Source organism: Nilaparvata lugens, chromosome 12 (genome assembly GCF_014356525.2).
Source record: "Nilaparvata lugens isolate BPH chromosome 12, ASM1435652v1, whole genome shotgun sequence".
Lineage (NCBI taxonomy): Eukaryota > Metazoa > Arthropoda > Insecta > Hemiptera > Delphacidae > Nilaparvata > Nilaparvata lugens.
Window position 1 is genome coordinate 7,809,408 of NC_052515.1, and position 17,780 is coordinate 7,827,187.

Below are 17,780 nucleotides of genomic sequence, written 5' to 3' on the forward strand. Positions count from 1 at the left end.
TTCTGTTTTTAAACTTGTGATAATCTACTGATTAATTTGATTAGTTGACTATAGTGAGATCCACGTTATAATAGCAGTGGAAATAGATAGATAAACAGTGTTGTCAATTCTCTGCCCAGCTACTGCCTTCTATTAGAAATAAGGGGAAGATCTACTGACTTCTCTCTGCTTCTATGAAGGATATATTTGATAACGGTATGTTCTTGATGTAATATCAACTGTTCATTCTTGTTTAAAATAATCAATTATAGTTTATGCATCAAGAAAATATATTTTCCAATAGTTGAATAATGAATTTCTATGATTGGTATCAAATATTTTGTTAATTAACTATATTCATACATTGTTTTAAACACGATCTGGCAACGTTGCATAGCTAAAAGAGGACAGCGCTTTGTCAAATGATTGACAAGGATAACAACACCATTGTCAACTAAATACTGCCATTATAAAATGAACATCACTATAGATTGATTGTTTTGAGCGAAGGTCAGAGAAATAACATGAAAGATTTTATTTGATAGAATATTATGAATCCAGTGTGTTGTTTCAATTGTTGGATTTTTTCCATCTATTTTTATGCAGAATTTTGTAACAACTCTATCAAAAATCCAATATCCAATATTCCTGCCACAGCAGTGTCATTGACAGGCACGGCCCTAGGGACTTTGCCGCCCTGGGCGAGATCGGCAACTGCCGCCCCCCGCAAGTATCCCGTCTTTAATTGCTAATCCCGGGTTCCACCCCTCCTTGAGCGATCGCCTAACGCCGGTTACACATTGGGCGGTTTCTGCCGGGGCGGTAATTTGGCCGTCGCCGCCGTTCGAGCAGTAGTCTATGAACTTGAATGGAAGCTTACACACTGGGCGGCAGAAACGCCGCGCGGCTATATTGCCGTTGGCGGCAGCTGTGCAGCCGTCCACTGCCACTGCGGCTGGCGGTGTTTTACTGCTCTTGTCTACGCAGTGGCGTACGTGACCAAATGGGCGTTAACACATTTGGCGGTTGTCTACCGTCGCCGCTGATCAGTCGTCTTTCCCAGTTGCTCCAAGTCAGAGGTCTTTGAAAATCAGCCTTTTAATTTGTGTCTTGTTGTAAAGTTTGTAAGTTGTTTATAACATTTATTTATTGTTTTAAGTGTTTGTGGTTGACGAGTGTGAGAAAATGAGTAAGTTAATAGACAATGAGTTGTTAATATCATTGTAGAACAGAGGCCAGTTTTGTGGGACAAAACCCTCGACATATTTAAGGATCGAGATGCAACAAGGAATGCGTGGAAGGAAGTGTGTATGGAGATTAGGGGGGATTTTGAAACTCTGGATGACAAGAAAAAAACTGTAATATTATGTTGTATATCGCTGTCGATTTAATAAAAACGTTCATTTCAATGAATCCAAGCAAGGCGATTTCTCTGCTGTCTTCTTTTCCTTTGACGGCACAACAAACGTGGTAAAAGTTGTTGCCTTCCCATTTCAAGTTAAACACTTAATAATATATACTTTTGGAAAATGTGCAAAATACAATTAACTGAACACTCATGAAACAGTGAAGTCACAACCCATTTGCGATGAAGAACTACAACAATTATTTATTTGCGATGAAGAACTACAACAATTATTTTGGCTAATGATCATACAATCATACGATCATACTGATCATATTTTGCCGCTCGATGTTTGGCGGTATTTTTTCCGCTGAATGTGTAAGCTTGACTTTTTTTCTAGGCTGCGACGGCAGTCTCGCCGCCGCGGCAGAAACCGCCCAGTGTGTAACCAGCGTTACTATTGTGTCTCCGCTGTGATGCGACACCACAGAGTCTCAGTAAACTCTAAAAAATTATGTTTAACACTAGTTATTAACATTTAAACAAATATTTGACAATTATAAATATTGGGGAACAGTAAAGTCCAGTCAATATAGACATAAAAATGGGGGTTTGCTTGCAATTTATATAGTAGTTCTGATTTTTTAATATTTTATTTGGATACATGAGAGAGGTTCAGAACCAAATTCTTCATGTAAAATTCCCTTGTGCTAATACAGAGTGGCCCAAAAAGTTCGTATTTTGGGTTCATTTTCCAGTTTTCAGCTATTTCCGGCAAAATCAGTGATCGGACAGAAAAATTTGCTCCTGCCTTTTTTAAGATCATAAAATTCTGAATGAAATGAGATCATTCGGAACTCTCTATCTCCAATGAGTACTGAGCTATGATTTTTCAAATATGAGTGATATTTTAAGGAAAAAAATCAATTTTGATCATATTTAGTATTTGATCAACAATATATCCCGATTACAATCTAGATGTAAAATTCAAAATCCCTCTGGGCATTTTTAGCTTCAACCATCATCACCATCTATATTGTCCTCACAGTGATATTTTGCACAATGATATAAGCTCATGAGATCATGTTCTATGAGAATCAACCGTTAGTTGCACTTCATTTCAGTATTTCCTAGTGGAGAGGCGCGCGAGGAAACGATCAAGGATCGCTTAAGGATCAAGCTATCAAAATGAAAAAGTTTTCTTTTTTCAATCATTACTTTCTGAGACATGAGCGCCTAAAGTTTAAAATTTTGGGACAGATCATTTCAAATTCGGTACGAGATGAATCCATAAAATTCAAAGGATAAATTCTTCATGGTATTTTTGATTTAATAAAACAAAAAATTTCTGAAAATATCAATTTTTGAGAAAGTTTTTCAATTTACTAAAAATGACCAAAAATAGTGTTGAGTTTTTTTTGTAAATTGAATAACTTTTTCAAAAATTGATATTTTCAGAAAATGTTTCAAAATTTTCTTGTTTTATTCAATCAACAATACCATGAAGAATTATCTCTTACCTAATTTGAAATGTCCTGTCCCAAAAATTTAAACTTTAGGCGTTCATATCTCAAAAAGTAATGATTGGGAGAGAATGTTTTCCTAAGAAAACTTTTTCATTTTGATATATACTGGTACAAATCGAAAAACTTTGAAAAATATCACCAGTACAAGAAAGTTTATTTTTAGCCTTTGCACAGCCTTAAGACGTACACTGCAACATAGTATTAGGCCTACTTAACTTGCTAAGTAATTAGAACTACAATTTCTACAAGTTTGTTTAACACACCTGTTTTATTAAGTAGAACTCGTCTGACCTTTGCAATTCCTTCACCAATTCTTCAAGATCTGGGGACTGAACTATTTTATGTTCGCTAGACCACTCAGACGTTCCTGGGGCATTGTTGATCTTAGAAAAGTCTTCATTAGCTCAAGGTTGAAAAACTTCTTATATAATTTTACCATTCACATTTGAAATTATGAAATCATTATTTATTTGTATTTTTAAATTTTCCGCTCCTTTAAATTTGCCGCCCCCAAAACCTGCCGCCCTGTGCGGCCGCCCGGTCCGCCCACCCCTGGGGCCGGGCCTGGTCATTGAGCAGTGCCATCACAGCTGTTGAGAATATTTGCTTCGATATCCTTTATCATATATGTACGTATGTACTGAATCATATACATACGTATGTATGTATGAATACAGTGGACGTATGTATGGACTGTATGGATACAGTGGAAGCTTCAACAATAGACTAGTGAAACCTAAACTAGAGCGTATGGAAATTGGAACAGTCGAAGCATTGAAAAATATCATAATAAGGAAAGGTAAGGAAGGAACATATGGCAAATGTGTGAGAGAACAACCCCAATATTGAAGAAGGAACATAGGGTGGAAGGAGATGAAAATGAAGAAAAAAGTAAGGATAAGAGTGTGAGGGGAAGAAAAACGTTGACGAGGACGTAAGAGTGGGGGAAATAATATATAAAGAAAACTTTGTATATCGAATGAAAATACTTGAAATTTTCATAGTCACTTATCTATTAGAAGATTTGAGAAAATGTAACCCAAGAAATCACCAAAGATTGTTAGTGGAGGAGGAATTTGAGTATCTAACTTAAAATTTCAGGGAGTAATTTTCAATAATGAATTTCATGAAAAATCAAATGGGTATGTTTTTCATGGTTTGGGGAGTTAATAATAATAATAATATTCTTATGGCTTCTATTGGTGGGGAGTCCCCAACGAAAATTCCACCTTGTCTGAATATCATATAATTTAAGCCATCAATGGGCCTCACGACTGTCATACTTCAGCCGGGACCGGCTATTTAACGTGCTCATCCGAAAACATAGATTTGGTTTTGGGAAGGAAATAGAAATGACTTTACTCAGTTACTTCTAAACTGTACTTATGATCAATTAAGCTCTACTCTATTAATTACTTTCAATTGAAACAAACTTTTACACACATTTACATATTTACTTATAACTACTTTTGATATTTTCTTTATATTCATTATTTTCTCTATAATAAAATCAAAAGTACTCTAGTTCCTCTCTACCATACAACAACTATGAGTGAGAAGGAAAAATAAAGTGGTTGTATCAGAAAGAGAGGAAGAGAGGTAGAGAGAGAGAGAGAGTGAGAGAGAGAATAAGTAATCAGATATGATTGAGAGAGAGAAATAGATTGATCAAGTTAGGCTACTGGTACGTGAATGAGGCCATCAAAACAGCCATGGATATTGGTTGGAGTCAAAACAGCAAAGTTATGAGGTGAAATTATTTGTAGCCTCCGCTAATCTGTTCTCTCCCTAGTTACTATTCAGATTTGATCTCAAAATTGGTTTCAGTTTCGAATATGCAATGGCAAACTGCTGCTGCAATAACATCAATGAATATGGAACGTGATCGCCGTTCCCCTTCCTGTTCCCATTCCATTTCAATCTGTTCCCTTTTCCAGTCTAATGTGTCTTCATTTCCTTTCACAATCATCAATGTTGTTCCCTCATACCATCCAGTGTTATAGTGTAGGCTTATACGATGGTGAAAAGCACAAACAATGTGTGTCCACTTTTTGTCACTTTTGACATTCTTATATCTTTGGAAAGCTGGAAATTATTCCATTTTTCAGACCATACATGAATCGTATGTCTATATTACAATAGGTAAAATTATTAGAAATCACCAAAGAAAAAATTGCACACTTCGGTATGATCTAATTTTTCTACCTTGCACACTTGCAGTATGTTCAATAATAATATTGTAAAATTACCTGATATCAAGTGCACTCATATAGCCTATAGTTCAGTCAACGAAGAGTTATGGCGGAGGAAAAAGTTTGGAAGACAATTTTTGACCACGCAGTTCTATTTAGGGTAGTAAGGAGGAAAATATATCAATAGTCTCCAGGGTGGTTCAAATGTACCATTTTCTGGTTTTTCGTATAAAACTCGAAAACTATCAATCTCACGTACATGACTGTTCTATAAAATCACTTCACATATGGGCAACTTTATTCGAATTAATAGAAACAATATAAAACTTGTAGTAGGTACCCTTTTATTGAAACATTAACGACTAGTTTCGACCATTGGCCATTTTCAAGTTAAGAATAACTTTTTAATAAGTTAAATGACATTTTAAGTTGAAAATGGCCAATGGTCAAAACTAGTCGTTGAAATATTTTGATGAAAGGGTACTACAAGTTTTCATATTGTTTTTATTAATATGACTATTCTATACAAAATTGGGGCTTACATAATTTACTACAATTTTTTTACGTTCCAACAAATCCGCTCTTGAAGGTGTGACACTTTAGAAAAAATCTGGTGTGACTCACTCACACAACTTTCCTTGCCGTTATGAAAATTTATCACCTGACGCTAGTGTTCACGCGCAAGTCTACTATTCTAAGATCCAAGCCAGCTGGTGACAGGACAATAACGCTGGAGGAGATACACGAAGTCTGCTATCTCTTCATAGTGAATGATTTAATAGAATCAAAAGTTGCCAACACTTTGCAATTGAAATAATAACATTATCTCGAATTTTCGCTTATTTTAAATTTCAGGTGAAAATATTACTGAACATTAATTGTAGAGGTTTTCATGCTCAATATTTTCCACTTGGAATTTTTTGTTAAAATTGTATCTGAAGCCTGATATAATTGGGAATTCAAAGTAAAACTTTGCATAGATGTGGTGGAGTTCCTGGAATTTTTACAGATAGGGGATTTGTGGCATGGCAGTTGTTAAAGCTTATGAATGAATATTTTAGGTATGAATTTGATCAGAATCGTTGAAGCCGTTTTCGAGAAAATCGCGAAAAACCCTGCTTTTGACAACATTCTCGGCATTTTTGCCGCCATCTTGAATTGCATTAGATCGAAATTGTTCGTGTCGGATCCTTATATTGTAAGGACCTTAAGTTCCAAATTTCAAATCATTCCGTTAATTGGGTGATGAGATATCGTGTACACAGACACACATACACTCATTCACACACACACACACATACAGACCAATACCCAAAAACCACTTTTTGGACTCAGAGGACCTTGAAATGTATAGAAATTTAGAAATTGGGGTACCTTAATTTTTTTCGGAAAGCAATACTTTCCTTACCTACGGTAATAGGGCAAGGAAAGTAAAAACACGTTTGGCTCCAATTTTCGACTTTTTTTGCTCTTATAGCTTTTTAAAAATCGATGAAAAAATACATTTTAATTATGAACCCAAAGCGTATCAATTTTCCTTCAATTTGATAATTATTCAACAAGTTTACGCATTCCCCCACGACTGTTGCAGCAGCTTTAGTGTTGAGAGTGATAGATAAATACCTACTGCATTTTGAGGTACGGTATTTTATGGCGAAGTGTGAGTAATATTAGCTACATAATCGCCATCTTATAGTGGAAGATAACTTTTCTTTTGGAATGATGGAATGAGATGACAAAGTGACTTGCCTGTCAGTCTTGGTGTCAAAATGGTTTTTAATGTATAAAAGGCGAAATTCATGGATCATTACTCATATTTCCACCCCCACCACCACTTTTATTTCTCTCCTTTCAAAACCCCTCCCGCTCTTTCTTTTACTTCTTTGTCTTCTTCTTCTTTCTCTTCTGCTCCTTTGTTTCTTTTCTTCTTCTTCTTCTTCTTCTTCTTCTCCATCTTCTTCTTCATCGCTTACTTTCTTCATCTTTCCTTGACACTCCCTGGAGTTTTCTAGCTGACACTCTCTCTTTATTAATGATCGTAAAGTATGTCAGAAAGGGAAACCTTGGGAGACTTTCATGTACAGATGATGATAAGAGATGCTTGAAAAAATTGAGAGTGAAGCAAAAGAATTGAGACCGGAGAAAAAATTATACATCAGAAGTGGAAAGTTTATTGAGCAGAGTTTTACATGCAACTAAAATTTTCATAATTTCTATTGTGCTCAGTTTTGACACTTATTGATTTGTAAGAATTATACGTTTTGATATTTTTATTGGTTGAATTGAAATAGTATATGTATTTAAACTGACAAAAAGTTTGATAAAAGTGATTTTTTTTCTGAAATAATATTTATTATTTATATATTATTCATTATTAAGTTTATGATTGTTGTTTGAAGCATTTCAGAGCAACAGCAAATCTTTTATAATAAAAATTTTCATATATTCTCTTGGTATTGCACTTTGTAATCATTGATTTTCAATAATTACTATCTCGATTTTCATGTTAATCTGGATACTATATTAATGCATACAACTCAAAATGATACAATTAAAATAAAGTGAACAATATAAATCTAATGGATTAGGATACCGTGACTCATCCTGATAAAATTGAAAACCATCACGTACCTACAGTAGTTTACATTATAAATTACGGTAAAGCACCGGTATACAAAATCGGAAAGATTATATAGTAAGAATAGTTGAATTGAAGGAAATTAGTTAGTTGAAGATAACATTTGCTTCATATACATATTATAAAAGAATCTAAATTACCGTACTCACATAGGCGTATACACTAACATGAAAATATTCCGATACTTTATGACTTAAGTGTGTAGTTATTCAACAAAAAGGCAGCAATTTAATATTGAAGTGATTGATTTACAGTGAAATAAAAACAAGAAAGAAAGAGCAGGTTGTAACTAATTCATTGAAAAAAAATTGCCCCATTGATTGATCAAGATTTTCCACAATGAATATTACTGTCCTACGTCATATAAATCCCCTGTGTTTTTCTTGATTCTTTTTAGGTACGGTACATACTAGGTATCTATTTTTAGATGAAGAGGACGCTCACTGCATTCAACTTTTACTACAGTGACTTTGACTTTGAAATTTGAATAAAATATTATAATAATTATCCTCTGTAATAGCTATATTCCATCTAGATTTATCGAATACAGACCCCTATTTCTATTGTAAATACTATTGTAGCAAAATAAAATTGATAATTCCAATTTAAAATGTTGCTGTTCACACATTAGAAATTTAAAAATGATTTAATTGAAGATTACCGTATCTCAATAAATTATTTAGGTTTTTCAATTCGTGGGGGTAGAGCAGTGTCTCAGACTTTATGAATTTGATGTTCAGATTTAGCATCCTCAAATTTATCATAAAACTTCATGAAAAATGCATTTTTGTTTCTTCGGCAAGACAATTCAACTGAACTATATAGAGAAGAGTTGTAGCTCAATTTTATAAACCTGTTCTTCATAAAGTGCCGTTCAATCTGCGCATGCGTTTAAGATGGAGCTCACCCATCACTTTCGTCGAAAATTGAGGTTATGTTTGGGAGCTTTGTTTTTCGTAAATGCAGCATGCTTTTATATTTCATATTGAGCTTTTATAATTTATATTGTTGTTACCATTAGTTTATATATTACAGTAACAAAAAATGGGTGAAGTTAATGTGAGTTTTCAGTTCAAATCTAGTAAAACCCCTTTGCTACCAGGAACCAGAGCTTCTGTTTCCAAATCACAAATTCTAACCTCATCTGGAATTGTATCTTTGGATCATATTCTGGGTAAGTTTTAAGCAGTTTTTAAAACATGGACAAATTTTAATTTTATAATAGCTGAATAGGCTACATAGTACATTGTGAGGCGTAATTTTTAGCTAATTGAAATTCCAAACCCTTGTCAACTGGTCTCAAATAACTTAGACACCGCTAATTTGAATGGTGTATTTCTATTCCAAATCACTAATTGTATTTACAGAGTAATGGATTAGTTCATTATTTATAAGCACTAACTTCATTACATCTATTATGAGCATCACGTAACTTATAACATTAAATAAATTTTTATCTTGAAGTGAAAAAATGCCAAACACTAGATGAAGTGAGCAACAGACTAAGACAATATTGATTTGGCAAGAATCAACCGGTAATTTACTTCCTTTTTTGATCTTCAACTCCAATATTGATTTGAATTTCATCATTCTCAATGTTGAAAAACTTGAATGTGTAGGCTAAAGTATAATAAAAACTTTGTTTCCAGGTGGAGGATATCCAGTTGGAAATATCATTCTAATTGGTAAGTCTGCATCCAATAATATTTTTCATGAACTCAGTTTTTAAAACAATTTGAACTTGAAGACAATCAATTCAATTAAAAAAAATACCTGACCTCAATGAATTTCATTGTGTCCAGTCTACACGTTGGCTTAATCTGGTAAGCTTGACCGCGTTGGTCTTGTCATTCACACTTGTCATCCATGTGACCAGTGCCTCATCAAGGCCAGCGGTAGCCAGCGACATAATATGGATATTTTGCATAATATGAATTGAAAATATTAATTAAAATGAACATAATAAAAGCTAAAAAAAAAGGACGAAATAATAGTTAATAACAACTTTGTCTATAACAACTCAATGAATCCATAAAAAACCTATCAGAAAACAAAACAGGGTACAACACGCATTGGTTGACATAGTGTGGTTGGGTGATTTGCCAGTGCTGGCCTCCATTGGCCTTTACTTACTTACTGCCAGGGCTATAAGTTGATATTTAGTCTGCACCTAGTTCGCTCCTCATATCATTGGCTTTTGCTCGATAAAAATTGGAGCCATTACCAACGAAGGTCAATGAAGTCCAGCACAAGCAAACTACCCATATACACTTTGGCGATGTTATCTTTTACTCGTTTACAAATTGTATACTCCATTAATACAATACTTTATAAACTTCATAATACTGTATGTACTCTATTATATATGTTCTCGTTATTTGTACTTATTGAGCCAACATGTGGATGTGGCATTAAAACCTACCTGACATTCTCCTACTTGTCTAATAGTCTTGTCATTAGGCCAGCACTATTCCTCTTCCTTTGCTATTACGGTAACTTTTCCTTACCGGTATATAAAAATGCAGATCAACTAATTTTCCTGTCACTTTTCAGAGGAAGATGAATTTGGGTTTTACTCAAAGCTATTCATCAAATACTTCTTATCCGAAGGCCTGGTGTCAAGGCACAGCGCCTATGTCTGCAGTCTGGATACCAACACCCGACGTTTGGTTTGTACATAACTTTTTATGTATATTATAAAAATATACTGTACATCCTAACTTACAGTATTCCTATTCATGTACTGTTTGTCGCATTATTCTATAACTTAAACTTAATGTAGTCTGGAGTGCTCCCTTACATACAAAAATGTGTATACAATTGATTAAAATATTTATTCATTCGTATGAAGGCAATATAAATCACATTACAATAATGGATGATTTCATACACTACAACAGGCTTAGCCTTCGCCTAAAACTGCTCTAATTTCTAACTTAAAGCTACACAGTCGAGAATTTAAATTGATGATCCAATTCTTCTCAGAAGATTTCCTCTCATGAAAAATTATAAAACAAAGTCATTCAATTTTTCAAATCAGTAAACATTTTGAGCTTACAATTACTTAAACTAATATAAAACTATTATATAACTTTCAAAAATGTTTAATTTCACTTTGATTTTTATGACAAAATGAACCTAATCTATACTAGGCTAGGCCTATATATTATTAAGGAAAGAATTGGCTTATACACGCAAAGGATACGAAATACATGTTTGAAGCATCATTACGTAAAGTTAAAAGTTCAATCAAATAGTTTTTATATTGTAAAAATTATTAAAACTGCTGATACTTTTAGTATCAGCATAGTGCTAAAAACAGTCTTAAAAGGAAATAATCTATCATGCACTTGAATTGTTCGTGTCGGATCCTTATATTGTAAGGACCTTATTTTCCAAATTTCAAGTCATTCCGTTGGTTGGGAGATGAGATATCGTGTACACAGACACATGCACTCATATACACACATACAGCCTGATACCCAAAAACTACTTTCTTGAACTCAGGGGACCTTGAAACTTATACCTTAATTTGAAACGGGTACCTTAATTTTTTCGGAAAGCAATACTTTCCTTACTTATGGTAATAAGGCAAGGAAAGTAAAAACAGCTCTTTAAATTCAAAAATCGTACTTTTAAAATAAATTAGATCTATTTCCTCACTATAGTTTTACATTAAAACTGTTGTTTAAATCTACATTTTTGTTAAGATTTTCATTTTTTTCTCGTAGGTAGAAGAACTACCGAGCCCAGTGACAGACTATGGCTACGAGAGCGGGGGTCGCAGTGGCACCGATGACGTGCTACGTATAGCCTGGCGCTACAAGTCAGCCTCGCCTCACTCGCCCGCCACCGCAGAGAGCACCGCCTTCGGACACCATTTCGATCTGGCCTGTCCGCTCAGTGCCGAGGTCATCAGTAGTTCCACCATCGGCCACTACGATCAGTATGGCTGTTGTGAGTATTTATTTAGAATAGAATTTTATTCTTTTTCTTCACAACAGTTGTTTTTTTGTATTTTGTTGAATATTGATTTATTTTGTGTATCTCGTGTTGATTTGAATAAAATTATTGATTGATTCAACAATGTACAACAAAAATATACAATCAGTATGAAGGAGGCTCCTGACATGGACTGATGCTTGTGATTGAGGAGCGAATTTGATATAAATGAATGAATGTATGTGTTTTATTTGTCAAAAACAAATTACAAAAAAAACTTTACAAAAAATAAATATAAGTTTATGCTACTGCACCTAAACCAAGACACACATACAAAAATTAAGGAAAATGTTTATTTATTTGATTAGATATAATAACGAAATGATATCCTTATCCATGACATTACAAATAACAGTCATTAAATGAAGATTTAATTTATGCTCACATGCATGAGTACAGTAGGTAAGGCAAAAGGAAGATTCCTTGTGCGCCAGTGTGAGTCGTAAATCAGCGTAATCAGAGATTTAATAATATAAACTTGAATTGAGCGTATGAAGTGTTCAAAAATTTAATTTATAATATGAAATTGATTATTATATAAAAGTCAACGATTGGAAATAATTCAAGTTCAGCCATGCCTCTATGTCTCTTTTTCTGTGTTTATTATTTCTGAAATTATTAAGTGGAAATTCACATTCTAGTATATTTATGAATTTACTGCTAATGTAGTAAAGTTGCCTTCTAAGAAGAGTTGAGTTGGTATTATATATTTCATATTTTCTTATTGTATTAGGTCCAAGATTATTATTTATGCCATCGGCTAGAGGGAAATTATGCTCGTATTTAAAACTGTAATTTGTTATGCAACTAAGATATAACTGTCGTATATTCTTTTGATACACATTGCAAATTACCACTTCAGGCTTGTGCATGTCAAAAAATAGTGAAGCAGTGAATAAAGAAGGTACCGTAGAAAGTAGCTGAAAAGGTTTAAAGGTAATGCATTTATTCGAATGTGAGGACTCTGACCTGGGGGGAGGGCGATAGGGGTAGTTATCGCCCCCCCCCTGTTCGACTCACCCACCCTGAAAATTGTTGAAGTTTTAAATTGTTGAAGTTTTCAATTGAAAACAGCATTTAAGAGCTTTATTTGTCAATATCAGATTTTTGGATTTGTTCATTCAAATGGCAAGGTAATGATACCTGCAACTACAGTAGTAACTGTAGTTTTTACAAACATCACTTGGAAAAGTGATGGGGGGCTATCTCCCCCTGGATCTACGCCTGGGAGCGGCGGAAGTAGATTGAAGCCAAAACTTCTGAATACAATACTATGAGTTTTCCAACATTCTCAGCTGCCGCTTTTTGACCACTTCTATATTTCTTCAACTCCTAATCTTCTCTAAATCTTATTGAAATTGCTACAAATCTGCAAAATCCGTAGAAACTAATCTGAAACTACTTCTACTTCTTCAGTACCTTCCTTGTCTACTCTTCCTTTCACTCCAACTTCTAACGCTTCTCCCTTCATTGTTTCCCTCCTTTTGTTTCTATTTTATATTTGTTTTTTCTCCTCTCATTTTTACTGCACCTCACTACTTGTCCTCCTGTCGCATCCTTCAATCTCCTGTTTATTCCGAGTTCCCAACTCTCTCTCTCTCTCTCTCCCTTGATCCTGTTCCTTCATTTTGTGTCTTTAGTTTGTTTGTGGTTAGGTATGACTGGGTCTTGATACTGAAACCATTAGTAAATGTATACTAGCATAGCCACCTCTAATACAAGGCCGCGGCCTACGACATTGCAACGTCGCAGTGTAGGCCTAGAATCTAATACATGATTGGTGAAAAAGATTTTAAAAAATACCAGCTTATCTTTTTCACCAATCATGTATTAGATTCTAGGCCTACACTGCGATGTTGCAATATCGTAGGCCGCGGCCTTGTATTAGAGGTGGCTATGATACTAGTGTAATGCCGCTTCCACATGTTGGTCCAATGAAGGCCAATGACGACCAGCGCCAGTGTGTGGATTGCTGGTTTGCCAACGCTGGCCTAGATGTGGACTAGGCATTACCAGACTGTGCCAGAGACTGGAACAACATGTGGACTAGACATAAGGGATGATCTGCAGTTCTCACTGAATAAATGATATTTGATTGATTGATTGATATGATCCTATGTTGTATCATTGTATATTAAATAAATTTGAATAATTGCAGACGCGGACCCATCATCACCAGCTGTGGACCACTATTCGCGTGTGCTGGATCAGCTGTCAGCTCGCACACGCTCAGCTGAGCACACAGCTGACTCGAGCGGCATGCAGAGTGTGCGGCGCACAGTGCTGCGGGCTGTTGTGCATCAGCTGGGCTCGCCGCTGTGGACGTCAGCTGATACCAAGTCGGCGCATGCGCAGCAAATCACCCGGTTCCTCTACAGATTGAGGCATCTTGTTCACGATTCGCTCACCACCTGTCTGGTCACTGTTTCGCCTTCCCTGTTCAAGGTCAGCCATTCCTTCTTTTACATCCTCTTCTTTCTTCTATTCTTGTTATTCTGTTCCTCTTTTCCTTCCTTCTTCCTCTGTTTTTCTTAGTTTTCTTCTTTTTCTCACTTTTCTTTCCTTCTGGTCCTTGTTCTTATTTCTTATTCTTGCTTATTATTTTCCTTATCCTCCATCCTCTTCTCATTATTTCTTTCTTGTCCTTCTTCTTATTTACCTTCCCCTTCATTGTCTTCTCTCTTTTCTACTTCCAATTCGATTTTTCTCCTCTTCTTATCCTTCCACTTCTTGTTCTTTTTTCGTCTTCATTTCTTTTTTATCTTCTTCCTATTTGTTGTTCTCCGTTTTTTCTTTCTCTATATTGTTTCTTTTTATTATTGTTTTTCCTCTTTTTTCCTATGTCCTTCTTGCTCTAGATCTTCTTCCTCTTATTCTTATTTCTCTTCCCATTCCTCCTTTCTTGAACTTTCATCCTTCATATATTTATATTTATTCTTTGTTAAGCTTCTTTGGTATTTTGTTTGTGGCAAATAAATAAATTCAAATCCATCTTCTTCATTTTCTCGATTCAGTTTTCTTCTTTCTCTTCTTCTTCTTTTAAAATTAGTTTACTTTGTTTTCTTCTACTACTACTACTAGGGTTGTGTGGCAGAGAGGACCAGGAGTCCTAACTCCGCCCTAATAAAGGCGAATAAGCAATAAATTTCTTATTCTTCTACTTCTTGTTCTTGCCCTTCTTATTCTCCATCTCCTTGTTCTCAATTATTTTCTTCTTCTCCTCATTTTTCTCCCTCCTCTTCTATTACTTCTTTTTCTTTCCTATTCCTACTTCTTATTACCACAAAATCTATGTAGCTTATCTTTTTACCAATCTGTATTCTCTTGAATTGACCATCCACAGTATTCTAGACAAATTACATTCCAAGTAAACCTTGACATAATTTCTACATTAGTTTTTTTCATGAGAACAAATTGAGTGTTTTAAAATTTAACCGGCTTTTGTGCAACCGGCACAAATATGTCTCAACTTTAGTTCAGGCATCACAATAATATTCTTGTCCACTTCAAGTAGGCTATTAGGCCTAGTAAATAACCTTTTCCCGGTACTCATCTTTTCCTCGGCCTTCCTCTCTCTCTCTCTCTTTTCCCAGTGGGTGTATAATGTTTAGCTTCTAAAAGAATTCTTCCTGAAGGCATCCTATTCAAGTGACAAGTGACTGCACCAGTTTCTTCTATTTTGAATGATCTTGTCGTGTACTGGTGTTATAGTCGTTGGTCTTATTTCCTCATTTCTTATTTCATCTGTCCTGGTGCAGCCGAAACCACTCCTTGAAAATCTCATTTCAGCAGCTTGTATCACAATAATGATATATTTATTTTCACGAAAAATTATACAAGAAATACAACTTGTGCAAGTACAATAAACAGTAGAACCACTACTATCAAATATTCTATATAGTGAGGTTCACGTTATAATGGCAGTGGAGAAAGATAGGATAAAAACGTTTCCGAACCTCTGTCTTGTCAATGCCTTCTATAGAATAGCTGATATACAGGTTGATTGATGTAATATCAAACGAGTTCATCCTCGTTTGAAATAATCTATTACATTTTATCAAGCAAGAAATTATATTTTTCAAAAATTTCATAATTAAGTTCAAATATTTTGTTGATTAATTATCAATTCTACATTGTTAAAAGACAATCTGGCAACAGAGCAAAGCGAGAAAGAGATAGCGCTATCCGCTTTGTTGAATGATAGACAAGGATAGCAACACCATTGCAAATCACACACTGCCATTATAACGTGGACCTCACTTTAGTATTTATTGTACTATTTAACTAACTAACCTTATTGTATTTAACTAACCTACTGTAAAACATGGTACGCCATAGTAAAGTAGATGAATAATTTCCAGAAAAAACTAAACATGTAGAAAAGACATTATAAAAAATTCTGAAACTAACCATTGTATGTAATTGTAAACTATCTAATATTTCATTTCTTGTGTAGTTGAGAAGTTGATATTGTAGTAATTATTCATATTAAATGAGAAGACTAAGAAATTGTCAAAAACCAAAGATTTATTAAAAGTTAGAAAGACCGGTATCGGTTGTTACACCATTGTCAATCTTAGATAAACTTATCAGAGTTATATTGAAAGTTTGAAAGACCGGTATCGGTTGTTACACCATTGTCAATCTCTGAATAAAACTTAGATAAGTTTATCAAGTAAAATTTCCACACAAAAAACACTAAATATGTAGAAAACACATTATAAAAAATTTCTGAAACTAACCATTGTATGTAATTGTAAACTATCTAATATTTCATTTTTTGTGTAGTTGAGAAGTTGATATTGTAGTAATTATTCATATTAAATAAGAAGACTAAGAAATTGTCAAAAACCAGATTTATTGAAAGTTAGAAAGACCGGTTTCGGTTGTTACACCATTGTCAATCTCTGATAAACTTATCAGTGGTGTAACAACCGAAACCGGTCTTTCTAACTTTCAATAAATCTGTGGTTTTTGACAATTTCTTAGTCTTCTTTTTTAATATCTAATATTCTCTGTAAATTAATCTAGTAGTTTCAGTTCCAGGCCTGCTGCACCGCTGCGAACACCTGAGCGACTGCGTCATCAGCCTGGAGTCACTGGCACGCAACTGTAACCCGTGCTTCAGCGACTTCAACGGGCTGCTGCACGTGACCAAGTTCTCCACCACCAACAGCCTGGTGCCACACGTGCCCGAGGAGGTCGACTGGGCGTTCAAACTGCGCAAGCGCCGCTTTGCCATTGTCAAACTGCATCTGCCGCCTGAGCTGGCCGAGACTGAGGCCAGGGGTGAGCAGGACGACTATGCGGCGCCTGGTTGTGGATCGGCGTCCGGTGGTAGGAGATCGGATTTGGACTTTTAGGTAAAGTGAGAGGTGCGTACAGAAGGGAACAGGATATCTATGTTGCTCCTGGTAGTGGAGAGACTTACTCTTTCCAGACTTACGCCTGGTTGTGGCTCTGCTCCTGGTGGTAGGAGGTCGGAACAGGGGGAAAAGAATATCTATGTTGCTCCTGGTAGTGTGGTAGCCTATGTCACAGAATTCATACAGAGAGGAAATTTCTTATCCAACCATCTTATTCCCATCTTGAAGGAAATTAGATTTGCAGGGCTTATTTCAAATCACACTCAAAATAATATGAGATCACATGAATCAAATCAATTCAAATTGATACATCATACTTAATATCAGTGAAATCACTTCATTTATATGGGCTACTTTATTCAAATTAAAAACAATATGAAAACTTGTAGTACCCTTTTATTAAAACATTTAAAAACTTTAAAATATTTTAAAGGGTACTTTAATAAAAAGACACTTAAATGTTTTAATAAAAGGGTACTACAAGCTCTCATATTGTTTTTTATTAATTTAATATGAGTAATATTATACTGTATTTCCAATGAATACAATTCAGTACTCAAAGATTGTTAATACTTCCATCAATTCTGATACATGCTACAATTCTTCGACAAGGCGACAAAGCTGAACAGCTGATAACTCGAGACCAAAGAAGCTGCTAAATCATAGCCACTCTATTTGACACTGGCTATATCTAATTCCCTTCAAGATGACGGATTTGGAACACGATCCTGG

At 34.9% G+C, this 17,780-nt stretch overlaps 1 protein-coding gene across 1 annotated transcript; it reads left to right on the plus strand.

Moving 5' to 3' along the window:
- Nucleotides 1-8,437: 8,437 nt before the first annotated feature.
- LOC111056124 (elongator complex protein 4) lies at nt 8,438-17,045 on the plus strand. The gene is made up of 6 exons (XM_039439442.1): nt 8,438-8,854; nt 9,330-9,365; nt 10,234-10,349; nt 11,412-11,637; nt 13,841-14,179; nt 16,717-17,045. Exons 1-6 carry the CDS (start codon nt 8,725-8,727, stop codon nt 17,043-17,045), a joined length of 1,176 nt encoding a protein of 391 aa, XP_039295376.1. The 5' UTR covers nt 8,438-8,724.
- Nucleotides 17,046-17,780: the final 735 nt, after the last annotated feature.